At 39.9% G+C, this 23,470-nt stretch overlaps 2 protein-coding genes across 2 annotated transcripts in view; one reads left to right on the forward strand and one right to left on the reverse strand.

Moving 5' to 3' along the window:
• The first annotated feature begins 209 nt into the window (after positions 1 to 209).
• Positions 210 to 4,085, forward strand: gpha2.L (glycoprotein hormone alpha 2 L homeolog). The gene is made up of 3 exons (XM_018257568.2): positions 210 to 376; positions 1,553 to 1,737; positions 3,318 to 4,085. The coding sequence occupies exons 1-3, from the start codon at positions 286 to 288 to the stop codon at positions 3,417 to 3,419; spliced, it is 378 nt and encodes a 125-aa protein (XP_018113057.1). The 5' UTR covers positions 210 to 285; the 3' UTR covers positions 3,420 to 4,085.
• Positions 4,086 to 6,876: 2,791 nt separating this feature from the next.
• Positions 6,877 to 23,470, reverse strand: part of LOC108713484 (serine/threonine-protein phosphatase 2A 56 kDa regulatory subunit beta isoform) — a 38,620-nt gene continuing 22,026 nt past the window's right edge. The window contains exons 5-14 of the mRNA XM_041589988.1: positions 19,093 to 19,185; positions 18,468 to 18,598; positions 17,943 to 18,002; positions 17,398 to 17,506; positions 16,125 to 16,178; positions 14,886 to 14,936; positions 12,728 to 12,847; positions 11,888 to 12,015; positions 10,943 to 11,044; positions 6,877 to 9,913 (exon numbers count right to left, since the gene is read on the reverse strand). Coding sequence (XP_041445922.1) covers positions 9,778 to 9,913; positions 10,943 to 11,044; positions 11,888 to 12,015; positions 12,728 to 12,847; positions 14,886 to 14,936; positions 16,125 to 16,178; positions 17,398 to 17,506; positions 17,943 to 18,002; positions 18,468 to 18,598; positions 19,093 to 19,185 — 984 coding nt within the window. The 3' untranslated portion in view covers positions 6,877 to 9,777. The remainder of the gene's footprint in view (positions 9,914 to 10,942; positions 11,045 to 11,887; positions 12,016 to 12,727; positions 12,848 to 14,885; positions 14,937 to 16,124; positions 16,179 to 17,397; positions 17,507 to 17,942; positions 18,003 to 18,467; positions 18,599 to 19,092; positions 19,186 to 23,470) is intronic.

Here is a 23,470-nt window from a genome sequence, read left to right on the forward strand (position 1 = left end):
GAAGGTCACCATAGACTTTCTAGCCAATTTCTGATCGAAGGAAAATCATTTGATCGATGGATTAAAATCCTTCGAATTATTTGATCGAACGAATAGCGCTAAGTCCTTCGACTTCGATATTCGAAGTCGAAGGATTTAACTTCGACAGTCGAATATCGAGGGTTAATTAATCCTCGATATTCGACCCTAAGTAAATGTGCCCCCCCAGTGTTGCATTCACACAAGACTAAGATATTATCTTTATTTCCTTACAGATATTTCCACCCACCTTTGGACACATTGACCATGGCTCTGGTTTCAGCTTCAGTCCTCTTGGTCCTTGCTGTGATGGTGCAGGAGAGCTTTGGGATTGCCAGGCCTGGATGCCACCTTCATCGTAAGTCTTCTTCTCTTTTCACACTTTGCAAAGCATCCATGCAGTAATACAATATGAGACCAATCATGTCACTATCTAAGGACCTCCAATGGGGAAGGAGTTTATATGCTTTCTATGGTTATCTCCTTCAGTATTGTAAAAGAAATTGAGAATATTATACTGAAATGTATCCATATTGCTGAGATTCTTGACCTTTTGGTGGGGAACCAAAAATGGGTCCCCAAGCTGTTCAAGATGAATCTCTGTAATCCCTTTTAACACTCTACAATTTCTCTGTACAATAAAAAATAATTACAAAAATTAAACAAATGTTTGGGTCAGGAAGACAAATTTGTTATTTATAAGCTGCTTAAAAGAAGCCAGGATTTGGACAAATCTCAGGCTAGGATTCTTAATTTGGCCAATTCTTTAGTGTTCAGCCAAACTGACTAACCTTTATTACTGTGGACAACTGAAAGTTTTGGTTCACAAGTTTGTTAATTTTTCTCACATTATAATATGCAAATGAATCTGCATAGTATTCTGCCAGATATGTGTCCAAAAATGACCTATGCCATGCCATTTTAGGGGAAAATTATTTTGATTCTATTATTTTCCAGATTTGCCATTACTCAGAATTTTACTGCCTAAATCACTTAATCAATATACAGCAGAGACTTTATAACTATGTGACTCACTATGTGTCATTGACAGTAGTGGGAGCTCCATGGGCCCTACACCCGAAAATTCCCATTGCATTTTTTCTTTCAGCCACTATTGAGAGTGTAGGGCAAAATTGTAGCTTTTTTGGCTTCTGAAGACAGTGACCCCCAAAGAACCAGACAGCATTTTAAAGTACAAGCTGAAAGAGTTAGAAGAGGAAGGTAAATCATTTACATACTATAAAAAATAAAGACCAATTGAAATTTTGATAAGTACTGGACATTTAAAAAAAATTACCTTAAAGGTTAACTAGCCTTTACTCTTATGTAGAAGCAATGATATATGTTATTAGCAGGTCATTTATTGCCTTATAACTGCACAAACAAGGGGTGATAGAGTAGGGTATGTCTGCTTAATAGTGTCATATTTAAATCAGAAAATTATGTATGATGAATGACATAATCAACTGCTACGTTTTTGTACAGGATCCCTTCATGAGTACAAACTAACAAATCGACTTCTTTTGCATTATAGCATTTAATGTCACCATCAGTAGTGACCGTAAAGGGACCTGCCGAGGGACCCAGGTTATCAATGCGTGTGTGGGTTATTGTGAGTCCAGTGCTTTTCCATCCAAGTACTCTGTGTTGGTGGCAAGTGGATTCAAACACAATATAACATCAGCATCACAATGCTGCACCATCAGCAAGATGCAAAAGGTAAGAAATAGTGAGGGTGAAACATATCATTGGGCAGGGATCAGAGAGGCCAGGCATGACAGGGTGGCATTTTCATTGGTAAGACATTTTAAGACACTACATCTGATGCATAAAGGGGAGGCAGTAACTTTGTTATGAGCTAAGGATGTCCAAGATGGACTTGAACCAAAAGCCATTTGCCTAGAAGTTTGTTCCAACTGGATGTGTCCATCCTCACTACAAGATGACAAACAGTATTTATCCTTACTATTGGGCAGGGGTCCCAGGCCCAGATTTGTGGTAAAGCCACAGAGGCCCATGTTTAGGGTGGTATTTTAAGTGTGTGTGCTCCTGCGTGGGGCAGGGGGTTACTTGCGGAGTTTGGGGTCGCTAGAACCCTGTAGTGTGAAGTTTGAGGCACTACGAATGGGCCTTGGGGCGTGCAAGACAGAAATCCAGGCTTGGGGTTCCTCAACCTTTTGTACCGTAAAAAGCGCTAGGGAACAACAGAAGCATGGAAAAAGTTCCTAAGGGCTATGATTGGTTTTCTGGTAGATCCCATGTTGACAGTCAAACTACTAGAGCCTTTGTTTGGCAGAACATCTGGTTTATATGCAACCAAAACTTGCCTCCAAACCAGGAATTAAAAAATAAGCACCTGCTTTGAGGCCTCTAGAACATCCAAGGGGTTGGTGAGCAACATGTTGCTCATGAGCCACTGGTTGGGGGTCACTGCTATTGGGCAAGAGAACACATTAATGTGCCAGCCTGCCCTGACATGGGTATTTGTCCATCCTACTATAGGGTGACGTGGTAGGCCAACAAACAGAACTGAGTTGCAAACAGTACATATGTATTAGTCCATCCTACTATAGGCAGGTCCAAATTTATACATAGGGTACCCCTAGGCCAGGACCACTCGTCACTCCCCTTTCCCCATCCTGCCTCCCCCTTCATACACACAAAAACACATGTGCAAGTCTTATCTCATTGTGTCCAGAGCACTAAAATTGGTGCACAGGAGAGCTAGCAAATCTCCAGCATGTCATCAGTGCTTTCCAAACCCATTGCGTTATGGCTGGGTGGCATGCCGCCCTAGCCCCAGGCCTTTGTGGCCTTTCCACAAATCTGGGCAGACTATAGGGCAAGACTGTAGACCAACAAAATAGAACAGAGCTATGTATTGGTCCATCCTACTACAGGGTGAAACTGTAGGCCAACAAAATAGAACAGAGCTATGTATTGGTCCATCCTACTGTAGGCCAACAAAATAGAACAGAGCTATGTATCGGTCCGTGCTACCGTAGGGTGACACTGTAGACCAACAAACAGAACAGAGCTGTTGACTATTGGTCCACCCTGCTACAGGGTTACACCGTAGGCTAACAAACAGAACAGAACTACAAACAGTTCATAGGCATTGGTCCATCCTACTATAAGGTGACATGGTAGGTCAACAAACAGAACAGGGCTATATATCAGTCCATAATACAATAGGGGGCCACTGTAGGCCAACAAACAGAACAGAACTCTGGGGCGACATAAACAGCAATAATGACAGAAAAGATTAATCACTTTCTAAAATGTTGTATCTTTTCCAGGTCAAAGTTCAGCTGCACTGTGGTGGGTCCCACCAAGAAGAGATTGAAATTGGTACAGCCCTATCATGCCAATGTGACATGTGCCGTTTGTCTCGATATTAACACACACACAAGCAGTCAAATTACAATGATGTAGTAGCAGTCAACTTGACTCCCCCTTGAGAAAAAGACCCTTTCCCTCATGAAATAAAGGGAACAAAGTTTGCCCAGGTGCAGTAACCCATAGCAACCACCAAGATGTAGGAAGCATATACTAGCAAATGCTTCTAAACAAGTGACCAGAAAATACCACCTGCTAACTGGTTGCTATTGACGACTAGGCCTGTAGCAAAGTTTGTGCCATTTATTAAATAACCCTGTTTATTTATAATGAACACACTGTAACGCTATTTATAGTCTGATACTTGGTAGAGTTTGTGAAAATTTGATCCTATGTTAAATTTATTTTATTTATTCTTAATATTGCGTTGTCTTTAAAATAAAAATCAACATATTTAAAAAACTATGCATGTATGTGTTTTTGGCTCGTTTTTCTTTCTTCAGTTCAAAATTCAATTACCCTATGTTCTCCAGTTGCCTACTGTTCTCTTCCATTCTTAACACATAGCGGCTATGGTAGAAAGAGTTCTATCGAGTGCCTGGTGAGACTAACCCAATGTACGGTAATAAAAAACACAAAGCTTGCCCAGGTGCAGTAACCTGTAGCATCCAATACTTTTTAAACAAGTGACCAATAAATGCCACCTGCTAACTGCTTGCTATGGGTGATTAGACCTGTAACAAACTGTACATCTTTTATTACATAACCACTTGAAAAGTGTCTGCATAATAAGTATTGAATGGTCCTGATACTGTGTATTTACAGAGACCCTTAACATAAGTGCAAGAGCACATACAGCATATCGACCCTATTCTTTAATTAAGTTTTAGTTGATAGCTTTTTTTTCATATAAAAACTTGTGAATAATCCTTGGACCCATTAACTACAGGTACTGAGCCACCATTGTTTCTCCATCCATGAATGTGTAATGGCATGATCCAGCAGTGAGTGACAAAGAAGATAAGGAAGAAGGTTCATCTTGTAAAATCCAATTAAAATACCTTGTTTGAGAACTTTCCACTACTAGTGAACATTTAACCAGTGTTAGACCTCTTCTGCCATGTAGGTTTTTTGAGCATTGGAGAAATATGGGTCAGGTGCCACCTCTGTAATTATCCTGGACTGGTCTGACTTTTTACTTATTAACTATTTTCATGGGAAGAAATAACAAGCAATACTTACAGCTAATGTTTTCTTTAATTCTCACACTAGTGTCAGACTTAGGATGTCCGGGGCCCACCCCACCCCACCCCACCCCAGTCCCAAACTCGTCAAGTGGCCAACAAGGCCCACAATGGCCAGGTTTTGTCCCCAGTGTCCCACAAGCCCAGTCCGACCCTGCTAGTAAGCATACACATACATTTTGAGGCCAGCTTACACAACAATTTCTGGTGCCACTGACAGCTTCTTAACCAATATAGTCAACAGAATATGCAAAGATTATTCATAGAAAAACATCAGATTTGCTGCCAACAAGAGGTCATTGTACCTGCCCCTTGGAGTTTCAACAAATTGGTTGGCAGTCTTGAATTGCCAAAATTAGTCACATTTTCATCTACAAGGTTAAATACCTTTCATTCGGTGATCCATTTCCAGCCAGAAGGACCAACTTCATTCAGCTATCTGGCCATAATAAAGCTCTATTTTATAGGGCAACTAAGGCCCCAACACAAGTAAAGGCTTGTTTGAATGAAAGCATAGTGTTGCTGTACAAAATGTCGATGAGAGTCATTGTTATGCCCCTGGCTTCTAATACTCAGGCAATGGCAACGGTTGCCCTCATATTACTTTACAAAGTTCTTTTGGTGAAATGAGGGGTGAGACGTATAGGAGAGTAGGGCACCAGTATGCCCAGTTGCTAATCCATTTTATTTATGTACATAATATTGCCCGTGAGGGAGTGTTATCTTCAGCAGAAGCATTTATATAAGCTTCATTAGGCTGCTGTATGTGGGGAGCAATAACATATGTACGTTTTTATATACGCTAATTCAGTTGGGCTTATGTATATAAACACTATCTAGAAATACATATAAAATTATTTTTAACATATATACCTGATTCCACAAATTGAAAGCAAACCATGATAGTCTGTCTGTGCTCAAATACTCCACTTCTTCATGCCTCTCAGGCTCACAGTGTAATGCAACCCCTCCGTCACCTTGCTAATTGTGAAGTGACATCAAAAGGATTTCAAGTCCCAGAATCCCTAAGAAGATTTTGTTGCAGACTTCTGTAAATTACAACCACACCACTGGCCTTAGGTTATGGTTACTAGATCATTTGGGAAATCGTGCTTTCAATAAATAGAAATTCCTCAGCTCCAGTGAATGTTACTTTTAAATTCAACACAACTGTTGCAGGCTTTCCAACTGGATTTTCAAGAAATGTCCTGATCTTGTACATCATCTAGTATGAACCTACTCTATAACTTGCCATGTTACTACTGTGTAACTAATTGCCCACTAACTATTGGGTAACTTGTGGGTGAGTTCCACTACCGTGACTGCTTTTATACGAATAGATTCACCACAGAGGTGTGAAATAAAGTGTCAGACAGTGAGAGTGTTGAACTGGGTCTGCAAGAAGCCACCAGAGAACTTAATATCCTGGGCCCACTCAATTATATTAAGATAGTACTAAATGGCATAGGTTTTTATATCAGGCCATGGCGGAAATAAAGATGGTCTGATTGGAATTGTCCTAGGCTGGTGCCACAAGGGCCTGGGCTTGCCTCGATCTATTCTGGTAGGCCAGAATACTAGTACTAGTTAAGCCGGACCAGTCTGACTCTTCCGTAAAGTAGGAGAGCCAAACTAGTTCCGGTTTTCACCAACGCCCTTTTGGGGCACTGGAACTTTCTGCTGTGGTACTAGCAGCGATCCTATCAAATTCAGTGGTTTAAAGTTCAAAAACTACGTACAGACAAGGGTCAAACGAAGAGGAGTCACGAACAGGCAGAGGTCAGCACGGGCAGCGAGATTTGTAGTCAAAGTGCAGGCCAAAAACCAGGATCAGAAACACACAAAAGGCTTGAGCAGGATCTGACAGGACCAGGCAAGGACTTGGGCAAGGAATGCCTGGCTGAGCAAGTTTAAATAGGGAGATTTGGCTCCAAAAAGCAGGAAACAGGAAGTAAAGGTAAAATAAAGCATAGCCCAAAACAAATATGGCGACTGCAGCTTCAAAACACACAACCATTCATGCTGCAACGTCATTACACAGGCAGCAAAGCGAAACCGGACTTTTCACATGGCAGCTTAGGCCGAACATGACGTCCCTGCCGGCCAGAGTGCATAGACGTAAGCAATCGCACCTGTCCTGCGAGGGGCACCTTACATATTGCTTGGAAGCCAGAAATGGAATAGAAAATCTATCATATTATATATCCTCTATTGAACCACCTAGAAGATACCTAGAAATGACTTTTTCCACATTATCATCAAGACAAAAACAATCTTGCTTTAAGACCCAGCATTTAATTTGACAGTGAATAAGTTAAATATTGTCTTCACCCCTCCCCTCCCCCTCAGTGAACTCAACAGATCAAACGTTGACCATTTTAAATATGAAATAAATAATACCATAAATAATCTTTTAAAAAAAATAACATTAAAAAGAAAAGCTGCACATTATATATTCTGAGAGAAAGGGTTATAGCTGACGCTTGGAATGATGATTTCCCTTACACAGATATCTGGAGAAAGGGGTCAGAGACAGAGATTTCCCTGACCAAAATGAAATGAACTAGTCAAAAAGGGAGCAAGAGGAGGAAATGGAGAGCTCCTCCTACACGGTATAAGGGGCAGGCAGTTGCTAGACAGTCGATATATAATTAGCCCTAACATATTTTGCAAGGTGTGAGATTTCAGCACCCTTCCACATTGTTCAAAGTATCTACCGGGTCAAGCACGGTGTCGTATAACCTTATTTAAGTCACAATGGAATGTCAGAAATGTGTTAGAAGTATGCTTCAGTAGAATCCTTTTTCTAAAAGTGCTAGCCAACTATCATGGGATTTTCAATCTTGGAACTTTGTCTTTGCTATTCATAGCATGAATCCTGTTTGCTCTGAAATAATGCTCGAACCTAACCTAACTGACCTGTAACTGTAGGTGGCTAAAATATTAAAATGCCACCGTGGAGATGAAAGCTTCAAGCTTTTCCCCACCTGCACAAACCATAGTTGGTTATCTGTTAAACATCTAAGCAGATCGTCTTATGGCCTTCGTACAATAAAGATTGCTAATAGTTTAGGCTTGAGATGTGGATTTCTCAAACTTCCGATTTATTCAAACCATTTCTATGAAAGCCCTAGCGGTCAACCTACTTTCAACTCAGTTCCAAGATGCTATACTACTGAAGAACCCCTTATTGCAACAATAATTAAGATTCTAGGTAACAGGTAGCAGCTAAATGGCTTACTGGGTTGGTAAACGTAAATATTAGTTCTGTACCCCAACCCCTCCCCTTCCCAACTTGCCACAGTGTTCTTGTCTTGCACTGTAAGCAGCACGCTGCTTCCCTGATGTTCTTGCCATATTGATAGTGGGCACCGTCCCAGAGTCTTTGTATATACCCAAAATACTTAATCTTGGTGATGCTCAATTTACACAAATATTAGCAACTAAAGTTAAAGGAAGTTGTTCACAAAGCTTTAGTCCTGGATACAGAAGCAGACTATATAATTTGGCCCAGATCATCTCAGTCCCAAGATGGATGCTTTAATAAGCATTTTGTCATCCACATTTCTCCTTCCGTGGTAGAATGTGGCATCACAATGCTTCCCAGAAGCTTTTCCAATTCAGAGTGGAATTCTGTGTACTTTTTCCCCAGGATGATGTGATCTTGCTATTGGCCCCAAAGATCATCTGAGAAGAGGGTTGTTGGAAGGATCTTCCCAGAACCACTTGCAGCTGGAAAAATTAAATGTAAGAATTGCAACCAATAGAAATGATCTTCCTGGAAATCTGAAGCCTGAAAAGTTGTAACAGCTGAAACCTTACCAAGCACACTGTTTTGGATATAGTCATATGAAGGGTATTTAACCATGATTATTATTCCCTCTAACTTCCACAGTGGTTATATTTTTTCCATGCACCATGACATTGAAAGTTATTGATTGGTCGTAATGTTTATTTTTAATCCAGTATTATCTAAATGTAGGTGCAAAAAGCCATTTAGAAGTCTCAGGCCCTTGGGTGCCCTGCTCTGACATGATGTACACTAACACGTGAAACAAGCATCAAAATATGTGAAACATGGATAAGTGGTGTAGACATCTTGATGCGACATTAAGGCATGTTGACTGCTGCCATGACCTCACAAAACACTCTATTACTAAAAAGCAAAGAGAACGCCTTCTTGCAAAAGATGTAGTACGGTGACACATTTGCCTAAATCCTCTGCTTTTATATTAAAAGATATCTGTGACCACTGGCTGGAAATACCAGCCTATGGATGTGGGGGACGGATAGGTCCGGCTACCCAGAAGCCTTTCCTCCCATGAATCCAGCATGGTGATAGATCTCCAGAGTAAGATTTGCTGAAGTTTGTGTCCCTGAATCTTTTTTTAAGGAATAAGTTGACTGTTTCCTGTCTTAATAATAGAGATGTGTAAGCTTATTTATTGGTGTAGACAATGATACAGTGGGCTTCTCAGAAGCTTCTGCTCTTGTTGACGGGATAAAAATGATTGGTTGAGAGGCTTTCCCAGAAGCCTCTGTTCCCACGTACAGAAAGAAATAGACAGGAGACACGGGCCTTTCCAGAAGCCTCTCAGGAAGTGACCAGTGCTGATTGTTGAAGATGCATTCCCAGAAGCCGTTGCTTTCACGTGACCCAGGAGACATGATGGCTTTCCCAGAAGCCTTTCCTTTCTAAAACAAAGGGGACCTGCAGGGAACTTCCCAGAAGTCCCCATTGCCACTGGGAAGGAAATTAAAGTGTTCTCAGTGGCTTTTCCCTGGAACCTTTGCTTTTGTAGTGGAAATGATAAACTGAATCCTCTGCTTGCTAGATGCTCAGTGGCGTTTACCAAAAGAATTTGCTTTTCGTGAGAGAATGCCATGTGGTGTGATTTGTAGCACACTACTATGCATCTTCTACACCTTTCAGTAACAGGAAAAGATAACTGTAAAAAGCCAAAGGGACCTTCCAATAAGTTTTTGTCTCCACAAGCGTTGATGCTGGCCACATGATCACAATAGAAGCATAAAGAGACTTTGGTTCTCCTCTTTTTTGTGGGAAATATTGTGGGATGCTAACAGTGGTTGTGAACCTAATGGGGAGGAGGGGGTTGTGAAGTGGCTGGATTGATCTTCTGTTGGTTTGGATTGGTGGAAAGTGGTGGGAGATTTCCTAACTTTTACTGCCCCGGCTGTGCTGTAAATTGAGCTGGTTCATCTGTGCCTCCTCGATACCATTCATTTTCTTGAGACGGAGTTCATCCAATTTTCTCCAAAGCTCTTGGCGCTCCTTTTCACGCTTCAACTCCCTGTGATTCAAAGAAAAACATAGACTGAAAAAAGACTGTTGTCTAGTTTAATGTCCATGTCTAAACAAGTGCTATCAACAATGCTGAAATCCCATGCTTGCTTGGTGCCCTCTACAAATCATCAGTTCCTATCTCGACTCCTGCAACTCTTCATCACTATCAACAATCTATACTGAACACGTGTTCAAGACTTTTCCTCTACCACATTCATACTTCTGCTACTCATCTCTCCTACTGCCCATACACAACCCCCACCCCAGAATTTCTCTTTATAAAACCTACCAGCTCTTATTATATTGGCAACTTGACCTGCCATCTTCAAAACAAACAAATTTTGCCAGTATCAAGAACATACCTAATATCTCTAAAGGTGGCCAACAATGTGTAGAGCTGAATCTACGTGTAGAGCTGAATCATCAGATATACAGGTAGAAACTAGGGATGCACTGAATTTACTATTTTGGATCTGACAAACCCCCAAATCCTTTGTGACCTAAGTCTTTGAATCCTAATTTGCTTATGCAAATTAGGGGTTGGAAGGGGAAACATTTTTTACTTCCTTGTTTGTGACAAAGTCACGAAATTTCCCTCCCCGCCCCTAATGGGGAAAAAAGGCACCTGATCAAAATCATGATCAACGAGCCGACTGATATCCAAGTCTTCTGCCGATATCGGTCGGCTGGTTTCCCACCATACATGCACCAAATATTGTATGGAAATATGTTTAGTACAATATTATTGGTGTATCGCTGGCCACCTTTAGTGATTAGTAAGTTCTCTTTATAAAGCATTGATACCTTTTAGAACTCTAACTAAACTATCCTCCATTTCAAAACCCCTTTCAATGCACATCTTTCACTACTCCAGGCAGGCACTTTCACCTCTTGTAGACTCAAAGCTCTGGTAAGCAGAGTGCACACTTTAACAACTAGAAGGACATTTTTCTGATCACTACTGTATAATACCGCAGAGAGTGTTATCTCATCAAGGTCATTGGCACCTAATGCATATTTATAGATTTATACTTACTGCTGTCTGTCTAGCTTATAAGATGTTGTAAGATCATCAAACAGTTTTCCATTCATCTCCATAAAAGTCTTCAGAACATTATAAATCAGGGAGACAATTGTCCTGTGGGCAGAAAAAAGAAAACGCACTTGAAAGATGCAGAAGCTGCCAAAAATCCACCCCAATAATAACAGCAAGTACAAACTGACCTGGGAATGGAAACAAGAACTGCCTAGCAGCGATTTTGTGATGGAAGATTCCTTTCATACTTTCAAAGCCTTAAATATCTTTATGGGTAAGCAAAATTACCATATAATAATTTCAATTAAAATTAATGGAACTGATGTTCTAACATACATGCCAAATTGCCCCAGTGCAGTTACACTGATTGTAGCCAATCAGCAATAAGTTCTTGTTAGCCTACTACAAGTTATAAAAGAAAAGTAAAGGATTTGATAGGTTGCCATGGGCAACAGCACTTATGCATGTTAACACTTATATTAGCAAATCAGCCATAATATGTTTATGAAGGTATAAGGTATGAAGGGATTCAAAAAAGAAGTGTCTTCTTACAAAAAGCTACAGGTGAAAGGTGTATCTGTCTGAATAAACAGCACAAAGGGCCGAAGTTGGTCTTTTCATTCTTCTTCAAGCTAAATATAAGTTACATGCATATGTGTAACAACCAAAGGACTGGTGAAATCTGACTTACTGACTTTCTGAAAACAAGCAAGTTATTTACCATAGGCGCTAGTTTCAGGAGATGCAAGATTGCCCCAATTATAGCACTATACACTTAGCAACTGCCATGCTAAGATGAAAATGGCTCTGGTTTTGTTGTGTGTTCATAAATTTATGCGCATGTAAGATGTACAATTTTGTGCAGTTTGCCAGCATAATAGCTGAGCCCTAGTAAATCTATTATTAAGTAATTCTGAGAATGAAGGATTGCTGGGAAATACTTACTGGTTCCAGTGCTCTTTGGAGACCTGGTAGAGGGTACCGAATATCAAGGGAAGTATGGTGTGACAATTCTCTTCTATGAGGCTAAGGATGTATTCATTATTCCAAAAATAAAGGGCTCTCTCTGCAACCTGATAAAGAAAGAACAAATAAAAGAAACCTTAACAAGAGGCATAGGGGAAGGTAAAAGGGACGGATGTGTATGTGTTGCAGAAGTGGAGTAAATACATTTTCAGGGGAATGTAATAAAAGTCGCAAAGAGCAAAACAATTCGCACCAATAAGACTAAAAATCGACATCTCGCAATGTAATATTGTTCCTTAAACTGTTATTGCATTGCGAATTTTAATTGTGCACTCATAAGAAGTTCTTGAAGGTGTCGTAATCTTTTGGAGCAAACATAACGACTTTTTCAGTAAGAAGTTTTATTACATTGACTGCGCATTGGCGCAAACTATAAAATTCGCAAACGGTCTTTCACTGTCGGGAAGTGGTCGCTAAACAGTTTCCGGGCTCGCAAAAGCTATATTAAATTCGCACAAAGCTAAATTTGTTCCCGCAAAGGCATAACTTTTCGCATTGCGAATAGTTTTTCCGTTAGCGATTTTTATTACATTCCCACGTTTAAGCCTAGGGCTCAAATCCAAATGAACATTTTCCTTTTCCTCGCTCCTTTTGTTCTCTGTACGAATGCCCATCCTATAATTTTCCAAGCTTGTATAACATTGGTTGCTGTCATGTGTCTTCTGTATTTTAGAAGGGGGTACAAGTTGGTATGGCCTGGTGTACATTCTGTTGTTGTAGCCTGCTTCTCTGCTTTACATACACTCAGACGGAATGTACCTGGAAGTGTGGGCTGGAGACGCAGTGGGCAATCTGCTTAAAGAGAGGTTCCTGGATCTTCACAAACTGAGAAGGTTCAATGACATCTAGGATCTCCTCCAGTTCTCCCAGGAACATCACCTGGATAACGGAAGCAACATATTCTAAGTCAAATCTGCTGGACCAAGCAGTTTTTTTAGCTAGAAAGCAACTTAATCAGCAATTAAACTAATCCACACACATCCCACAGCAAATTTTACTTGCTGTCTTCCTCAAAAGGAAATGTCTCCCCTGGTTCCTCCTTTGTTTATTAGTGTATGTCCCTCCTGTATATAACTCATTCATGAGTCTCAGATGTGTATCAACCTCTTGCTGACTTCTTGGTTTTAGTTTATGTCCCTTCTTGTTCTCCCACTGATCGTTGTTGAAGTAACTGAGCTCACGATGAGTGGCAATGGCACATTATTTGAAGGTCTTCAAGAGCCTACCCCAGTCTGAGCACCTGGTGCTCCTGACCAGAACAAGCCACTGGGCCATGCTGAGTGATCTAGTCACCTGTCTGATTCCAGTCTTAGGAAAAAACTAGGGGATATTTACAACATTCCTGGGTGCAAGCTCTAGAGCAAAGTCTGCAAAAGTCAACAGAAGCAGAACAGGAGTATGGTCTAAGCAGGACAGGACATGGTCTGGGAGACACAGTTCATTGGCAAAAACACAAGCAATTTAAGCTTTTCTTAAGTTGCCTTTGCTCTTCCCTTGCTTTTTGAGCTCAGTTAATACGCCTAGTGATAAACACACCTTTTGCTTATTCTTAATTAAGAAATATATATATGTTATTTCTTTCACCAAATAAGAAAATTATAATTCTTTCTAAGTTCCTGTCACTTCTTGGTTCTGCCAAGGAGAGTAGCTATTAAAACTGTCCACAGATAAGCCCTCCTTGTAAAAAGCTCATCCTTATCGCAAATCCTAACAAAGGCTGCCGTTTAGGGAAAGAGGGTTGTTTATACAGAGGGTTGTTTATACAGAGTTTTCTTTGAATAAATTGCTCTGATTATAGGGAGGGAGGGATTGTGAAAAAAAAACAATTTTCCATTATGGTTTTCTAAAGAGAAATAACTGGAATACAAGTTCTATTTATTGTTGTTTATTTTTAGAAACAGTTTATATAGGTATATACTGACCCTATAATGGTTTAGACATTTAGGGCTTATACATTTAGTACAGGTATGGGACCTGTTCTCTAGAATGCTCGGGACCTGGAGTTTTCTGGATAATGGATCTTTCCGTAATTTTTATCTTCATTTGAATCTACTAGAAAATCATGTGAACATTAGGCTGATTTTGCTTCCAATAAGGATTAATTACAATATATCTAAGTTTGGATCAAGTACAAGCTACTGTTTTATTAGCACAGAGAAATAGGAAACCATTGTTACAAATTTTGATTATTTGGGAGACTATGGGAGACTGCCTTTCCGTAATACAGGTTTCTGGATAATGGATCCCATACCTGTGATATATAGGGCTGAAGCTAAATTGAGGTGACAGGAGAAGTAGTTTAAGGGAGGTTTTGGCCTATCTGCTAGCAGTACCATGCCTCTGGAATGCTAGTTTAGGGTAAGGATGAATTGATAGCTGGCAGGCTACTGTTAGTTACCAGATGTGGAGGGTAGGTTACCAGAGTTTCTTAAAAGAAATCTGTATTGCACTGTAGTTTGCAAAATTAATTCATACCCATGGCGGGGGATGGCACACAGACATATATGTATGCAGACACAAATATCCCAGCACTTACTTACAAGCATACACAAAAATAATACACACACAGACCCACCTAAGGTTATGACATCAGTACACACAAGTTGTGCAACACCAGGGAATTCTGTATGCACACACATAACTCATAAAAAACAAGTACCCAGCCACTGACCCTCCGTTCTACGAACACACCCTTAGTCCTCAAAATCAAATTCCTTGTGCAAAAGAAAGTAGAATGATATTTTTTCATACAAACACACACTCTGTCTCTTTCTTAATGGTCGGTCAGTAACCCGAGTTTATGTGTTAAATGATCACTGCCAGTTAAGAGAGGTGTGACTGAATAACTAGTTCATGTTTAATGAGTAAAGAGACTGAACCCTCCAAACAGCCCGAGTTACATAAAACAAGCACTTACCTCTTTCTGAGTGCAGGTTTTTGGCCAGTATTTTAACAAACCTCGGATAACCTGCAGAGAAGAGACACATATTATTTTAATAGATGTAATAAAGTATTAGAGCTTCCCTATTCCATTATATTTAAACTTGCTTGGCTGTTTCTACAAACACAAATGAAAAAAGGGTGCAAACAGCCAATTATTGGCACTACCAAGTGAAAAAAATAATTAATCGGTATAGTAAAGAATAAAAAAAATACTCACAGTTCACCCCAGTCTATGGGTGCATGTATACATAACCATAACCAAAAATATGAGCTGTTTTCAAAACAATAAACCAAAAAAATGGTTAAAAGTTCAAATCCATTTATTAGGAAAATTCAGGTAATGGCCTAACGCATTTCGTGCCTATTGGGGCACTTACTCATAGGCAAAGCGTTATTCTTCACCTGTATTGTCCTAATAAATGGATTTGAACTTTTAACCATTTTTTTGGATTATTGTTTTGAAAAACGCTCATACTTTTTGTTTTGTTTCTACAACCACCACAAGGTGTCACCACAATTATATGCTAGAACAGCAGCAGGGAAGCTTAATGTTTTGTAAAAGGCTCATGCTTTTGGGATTTATTCCCTTTCTTTTTTATTATTTTATATGGGCCATTAAATAATATGCAAAATATATTCAACAATGCAAGTATATTAAAAGGTTCCAGTTTGTTAGGCACCCCTTGTTGACCACGTTGCTTACCTTTTAGCATAAGCTAAAAACATTCCAGTCTGGGATACTTTTCGCAGTTGCACCTATCAGTTATTATAACCAGAATTGGACGGTGGTGGGGTCTGAAGTCCACCCAGTTTCTGCATCAGGGGCCCCCCCACACACACACACAATCTGGGCCCCCCGCCCTAGCCACAACCCCCCTCCGGTTGTGCAGGCATGCAGGTAGTAGCTCTAAGTCAATAGGGCCCACCCGGTTTTTTCCCACTAGCCCAGTCCGACCCTAATTATAACTAACTACTGAGGCCAGCCAAAAGGAAGTTCAGAGTGCTAAGACTTGCTTTCGGTGAGCTATATAGATCCCATTTAGTAGAAATGTAATGATCATTTATTTAGCCAAGCAGAAAAATGATATTAAAAAAAAGAAGTAAATAAAAAGGATGTGATAGGTTGTGCTAATCTATTATCTGCGATATATAGGTGAAATAATCATCTGGAGCAGTCCTTAAATTTCTCATTTACATAAAGGTATTGACTTACATGTTCTGTTAATGAAGAATCTTTTTCCAGGAACTGCACTGCACAATAGGCGAGCTAGAGGGGGCAAGAATACTGGTTAAACAGATAAAGGCACAGATACAGAACATTACAGCAAATCGTTTTTTTACCCAAATGAGGGCTATGAATCTGTCCTGCCCTAATCTTGGGTTGGCAGTCTGTTGATCTGTGCATAGACCAAAACAGATGCTTCCATTGATAATGATAAATATATGTTTGGAACACTGTTTGGATACTGATTGGGAAGAATGAGAAATACTAATGTTTGAGGGTCAGATGGATATAAGTTGTGCATGGACGCTGCATATTATGTAATCACCGGCCCAGGAACTTAACATTCGGATCAGGCCAATCTGGTTTACCGCTTGGATGGGCTGCTCGTTTAGTGACTTTAGCAAGTGAACAGTGTGTGTGCACCAGTTTAACACTACTAGAAAGCAGCTGTGAGTCCATCCTGTCTTTCCCGAAAATTACCTATATTAAGTCATTCTTAGCATAACACAGTACAACAGCTCCACACACACAGGGAAACTACAACAATATAAACTCTATAGGGTTCATTGTCTTAAGCCCTGGATAGAAGTGTATGAGAATTAAGGGTCGCTGCACTTTGTAAATTAGCCCTTATGTGTCTTTTGTTAAACACAAAGCATTTGGGTAACATTGTAGACTCATGCTTGGTGTATTTCATGGTTGATATACCATTTCATCAGAAGCGTGTGGTTGTTCTACCTAAAGGATATGTAAACCCTGAAATCAACTTAATGTAAAATTGTTCAGAACACAATTCTAACCACTTTCCACCAGTTTCCATTAAGGGGCCGATTAACTAACAATCGAGTTTCTATTTTCCCACAAATTTCTAAAAATGTGCGGTTTTCTTATGTTTCTTAAAAGCTCCAAAAAATTTAGATTTATTAAGTGTAAAAACCAAGAAAAACTCTAATACAAAAATTTGCCAGGTAAAAGTTGTCGAGGTCCTATAGAAGTCAATGGGAGCTGTGCTGATCCTACTGACCCGTTTGTTTTTGCTAGGAATTGTGCGAAATACATTAGAGAATTTAGAGGTATTGTATTTATTTTCGGGTCATTCAGCGTATATATATATATATATATATTTATATCACTGGCAGTCAGATGATACAAGACAAATGCTGTGTAAGACCAGTTTTCTTTTTACTTCCCCAGTTATTCTGTATTACTTATGTACAAAAGTATAGAAAAGCTATTTTCAGCAGGCGATGTGTCTCCTTACCTGAGCATGAAATATAGAGAGAGATTTTGCAGAGTGCAAGGGTATCAAAACCCGGACGAGAAACTGTTTGTGCTCAGACTTCAGAGGTAAAGCGAACCCATTGATTATACTGGAAAACAAGGTGGGAGAAGATTGCCATGAAGAATAAGCACAAGTCCTATTCATTGCACTTGTTAGACCAGAAGGTATACTGCCCCTTTAAATCGCTAGTTATTCCAGAGATAAAAGTGGTCAGTTTAAGAACACAATGGCAGGCAGATTGTAAGCTCTGTGGAGCATACAGCTCTATTGTGCCCATGTGGACTCCCTGCAGGATTAATGATGCTGTCTCTGTCAGGTTATGGGTAGAACCCCTGACAAGCATCTGTACTGCAATTGCAAGTTATCTTAATAGTTTGCAACAAAAGGAGATTTATGATGTTTTCATTTTTATTTTGGAAATAATGCGGAGGGCAGAACATCTGAAGTCACTGTGGACAACCATTGCCCTAAGGGACAGTTGGGGAAATGCTGAATTACTGGGTTCCTCAGAATGTTCCACTGACCTGCCTAGAATTTCCAGTAGTTCAGCAACCCCGTTGAACCGCTCTGTCTCATAGATGAATCTGGAAGAGGAGGAGAAGATGTGTTTTTACCTGAATTATTGAACCAAAGAACCATGTACTTGTATATACATATGCAAAATGTTATCCAAGTATACAGGTAGCACTTTTATACAGAAGAATCAATACTGAAAATAGGAAAAACACATTACTGCCTCCAGCACCACAACTGACTGTGCCAAGAGAAAAGACATAATTCTGGGTGATTTTCCAGTGTTCCAGTGCTCTCTGTGCCATAGGTTTTAGAAGAGTAAAGCCATCTAAGGCCTTCGACGTGTGGAGCTGGAGAAGCCTTTAATAAGATATGGACAAGATTATTCATGCTGGTGACTTGGTCCCAGCTTACATTACTCTCACTTGCTAACTTGTGAGCTATTGAGCTTGGACTTCTGACCCTGGGTGGCGACCCCCAGACAGTGCGCATTACAAAAAACATTAAATATTAAGGTTGCCCTTCTAAAACCGTACCTGAGGAAGATGTTGTTGCACTGTTTCCTGATATATGCTCGAAGACCAAGAAATTTTCCATATACTCGATGTAGGATGGTTTTCAGATATTCCCTCTCTCTTGGGTCTTCACTGTCAAACAGCTCTAGGAGCTTTTACAGCAAGTAAGGAAAAGAGAACAAATGAAAGGAATAGCAAAGAGTTATTTCACTCCCTATAGTTTACCCTAGCGTTGAAAGTAATGATGCAGAATGCTGAGTGTTTATTTGAAGAAACACTAAAGAACATAGCATTTCCCCACTGTAGACCCTCGTGATGTAAATTGGGCCAGAGCAAATACCCTCAGTACCCTACCCTAAAACCAGACCTAGTGCATCAACCTAAACTGTGCTATAACTCTTCTCATGAAGGTTAAATGTGGGTAGTCAGGGAGGTATTTCACTCTGCTGATCCTGCTTGGAGAATGTGTGAGAAATAAGAATTGTTTCTGCTTGAACCTATTGGCACAACCAATCTATTTCTTTCCTCTTTGATCACAGCAGTAACTGGATCACTCATGTGATCTTTTATGTATCAGTAAACCAACCTCCCAAAAGGAATTTAGGAACAGAGGGCGAATGAATATCCCACATACACATGCACTCACCATGAGGACAAACTTCTGGTCCACATATCTCTTGGCCAAAGATGGCTGAAAGTCTTGACTCTCCAGGAACCGAAGAAAGAATTCATACACCAACTGGAGTTGCAGAAAAACAACGGGCAGGGTGAGAAATGAGGAGAAGGCAATTTAGGATAGACATGGACAAGAGAAAAAAAGAAAGGCAGAGTTGGACAGATATAGAGGTGTCAAAGACATTGTGCAGAGAATTGAGAAATGTGAAGAAAGAGCCCAGAGAAAGAAGGAAATAATGATAGAAAAGGAAATAGAAACATTTATTTAAATATATATATATATATATATATATTGTCATAGAGACAGTGAAAGATAAGGAGATGACATTTGAGAGTGGGAGGGAAATTGTGGAGTAGGAGGGAAACAGAGAAAAGAGATATTAATAGAAATTCTCATAGAAATTCATGCATCGTGGAGCCTATCTAGGCAGAAAACTGTCAGGCCCACTTCTGTCATTGTTCTGTTGCCATAAATAAGACATATAAATAGTAATACAGCAACTATTCCAGTGTGACATATAACGCTCAGAGGCAAATGGGGATAGGCCCTTTTGCATTACACATATTTCAGTTTGCATGATGCAATCATATCAGCGACTGCTGCAACACCTACAGCCATATGATTTGCATTTCCAAGACAAATTCATTTTTTGATTGGTAACAAGCAGGAAATATATTTAATACTCCTACACTGTTTATTTTTTTTAGATATCCTCTGTAGACATATGTCTCTACCACAAAATACATAGAATTGTCTGCAAACAACACTCAATATAATGTATACTGACAACTATCTCCCTATGTATCAGCAACTTGGTTAGATACTTTACCCTTATTTATCTAAATAAAGATTTTATCCGGTCATTCCCTGACTTCAGTAGTAGAAGTTATGGAGACATCTATCCACCAGATCTCTTTATCCCGGAGGTGATTAAAGGGGTTGTTCACTTTTAAATTAACTTTTAGTATGATGTAGAGAGTGATATTCTGATACAAATTGCAATTGGCTTTCATTTGGTATTATTTGTGGTTTTTGAGTTATTTAGGATTTTATTCACCAGCTCTCCGGTTTGTAATTTCAGTCATCTATGCACTGATTTGAATAAGAGACGGAAATATGAATAGGAGAGGGTGAATAGAAAGATGAGTTATACAAAGTAGCAATAACCATATATAGCCTTACAAAGCAATTGTTTTTTAGATGGGGTCAGTGACCCCCATGTGAAAGCTGGAAAGTCAGAAGAAGAAGGCAAATAATTCAGAAACTATAAAAAAGAAAAAAATAAAGCCAAATGAAAAGTTGCTTAAAATTAGGCATTATACTGCAAGTTAATGTAAACCTAAACCATCCCTTTAACAGCTTATAACACAATTAAGAGCAGCACACCTTATGCAAAAACAAATAATAATTTTTGGGTACTCATAGTATGGGACTTCCCCATAAAACAACTAAAGGATAGCAAAAGGGAACCCTGTATATACTGTAGCATTAATGGCTGTAAAATATACATGTTCTTCTGATGAGAAACGCATAACCTTAATGGTCTAGACCAGTGATCCCCAACCAGTAGCTCGTGAGCAACATGTTGCTCTCCAACCCCTTGGATGTTGCTTCAAATGGCCTCAAAGCAGGTACTTATTTTTGAATTCCAGTCTTGGAGAGTTTTGGTTGTATAAAAACCAGGTGCACTGCCAAACAGAGCCTCAATGTAGGTTGATAATCCACAAAGGGGCTACCAAATGGGCAATCCCAGCACTTATTTGGCACTCCAAGAACATTTTTCATGCTAGTGTTGCTCCCCAACTCCTTTTACTGCTGAATGTTGCTCACGGGTTCAAAAGGTTGGGGATCCCTGGTCTAGACCAGGGGTTCCCAACCTTTTTTACCCATGAGCTACCTTCAAATGTAAAAAGACTTGAGGAGCAACACAAGACCCTGGGGATGCCAAATAAAGGCTGTGATTGTGCATTTGATAACCCCTTATGTGGACTGGTAGAATTCTATGTTTGGCAGTACACCTGGTTTTCATGCAACTAAAGCCTGGAATTCAAAAATAATCACATGCTTTAAAGCCACTGGGAGCAACATCCAAGGAGTTGGTAAGCAACATGTTGTCATGTTCAGTAACCAAAACCAAGGACAAACACCAAGGTTCCGGTAACGGCTCAACCTTCTGCCTATAACAGCCGCCTTTCACGTTGGAAGAAGCCCTTCAATACTCGGATGCTGCCAGGTCTTAAAGCGAGAGAACCAAGGCGAGGGTTTTGGGCAGGCAAGATAAGCGGAATGTGTGTCAGGAAGGACAGGGAAAGTATAAGCGTAGTGCAAAAGGCCAAGGTCAAAGGCCAAGGTCAATGCAGTACAGAGTCAGGATCCAAAAGTGTGGTCAGAAAATGGGCAGAGGTTGGTTCAAATAGCAATACAGCAGTGGTCAAGGACAGGCAAGGGTCAAGGAACAACAATCAGGCAAGAAGCATACCCAGGAGCTATCAGGAATAGACCTATGTTGGATAATGAAAAAAATGACAAGGTACCTTTAAATATTGAAATTTTGCGCCAAGCACGACTATAGAGGTAGCGTGGCAAATATAAATGGGCACGCATGAGCGACGCGCATCGAGTAGGAAGGGCCATGTGCATCAAACAGGAAGAGGCACACAGGAGAGGAGGCCGCGGGTATCCCCACCAAACTCCCAGGTACTATAACATATGTTGCTCAAGAGCTACTAGTTGTGGATTATTAGTCTAGACACACCAGTGCCGGGCCAAGTTGCCTGGGCGCCCTAGGTTATCCAGTCAAATATGTCGACCCCTTTTCATGCATGTGCATAAGCAAGTACACTGTCGCTTGCAGGAATGAAGAATACCACTGCTGCAGGTGGGGGACACAAGAGTCCAAAGTAGAGGAAGGCAGCAGAAGAGGTATGTGCCTGGCACCCCTCCACGTGCCCCTTCTGCCTACCCCTAGTTCTGGTCCTGAGACACACTAGGCTATTATTCTTTGATTTAATAAAACTTTATTTAGGCTATGTTACTTATCAAGTGTTCTGTTGCTATCTTTTATTGACGTGCTTCAGGAGAGGACTTGGAATGGCTCTGCAATCTGGACTGACCCAGAGGGAGTGATGTTCTACACGTGAACATTTCCATAGATTCTACATACTTCTTCACATGCTTTGGACTGATATACCTAGATTTATGCATTATTCAATAAGATGCATTTTATGATCTGATGTACCTATTAGAGTTGACTAGAGGACAAAGCATTTTATACAAGATCTCTGTATATTCATAGTAATGTCTATGGATCACTGATTTTTCAGCTATGACGGAAATACCACTGCTAATCCATGCTGCTCCTGCTAAAGTACAAACATTACATGGCAGCCCCAGTCATACACTGAATAATAGCAAACTGATTAGCCTACTCTTATGGGCTGGGAGGTCTGGAGCCAAATTATTATTACCTCTGCAGTTAATCTGGCCCCAAGCACCATAAATAAAAACCTGCCATAAAATGAATTTAAAAATACCAGTGAAAACAATGATTGAAGAGGGAGTTACTTGGGGATCATATTTCTAAGAAACACACACAAAAAATCCATATAAATAATTCAGCAAATGGACATCAGAGGGTAGATTTCTCCAAGGAAACATTCTATTTTTAGAATACCTTTTAATGCACCGGGGCTAACAGGCCTTACAAAATAATTGGTGTGTTGTTCATCAAAATCAAAGCCAACTTGCAGCAAATGCACTTTAATATTAATAGCCAAGTAAGGAAAGATCTGGCAAACACCCACATGCAGAGCAGAACATTTAAAAAGGACAAGAAAAACACTCTAAAAATATGTGATGTCATGGAATATCAAGGAGCACCACAAATGATCAGATCAGAAAATAAGGTGGGTGGCTTTGTTTTCTTCTGATCATCGTTCCCGTCGCCCACACTGCCAGCAAGGGAAAGTGACTAAATGAAGTTCTGGAAATTCTTTACTTCCAGAATTTTGCGATAATTCACGATGATTTCCACCCAAAAATAAGCGTATAAATGTCATGCATTATTCTTTTGCCTGCAGGCACTTGTTTATAGAAGGCAGGCAAGTTATAAAAGGGTTTACTATATATCACTATATTTGTATCCTTTATGTGGAACATTGTCCTCTGTTCAATACGTGAATGTAATATGTTGAGTTCAGGGGCAAAACATACTTTTTTGAGTAATATGTATTTATGTTGGTAATTATGTAATGTTCACTAATCCCATAATTTATTTAAATTGAATTTTTTTATATATATATATATAGTGAATAAAGTACCCCCTCTTGTAAAATATAAGGATATTATA

This window comes from Xenopus laevis, chromosome 4L, assembly GCF_017654675.1.
Source record: "Xenopus laevis strain J_2021 chromosome 4L, Xenopus_laevis_v10.1, whole genome shotgun sequence".
NCBI lineage: Eukaryota > Metazoa > Chordata > Amphibia > Anura > Pipidae > Xenopus > Xenopus laevis.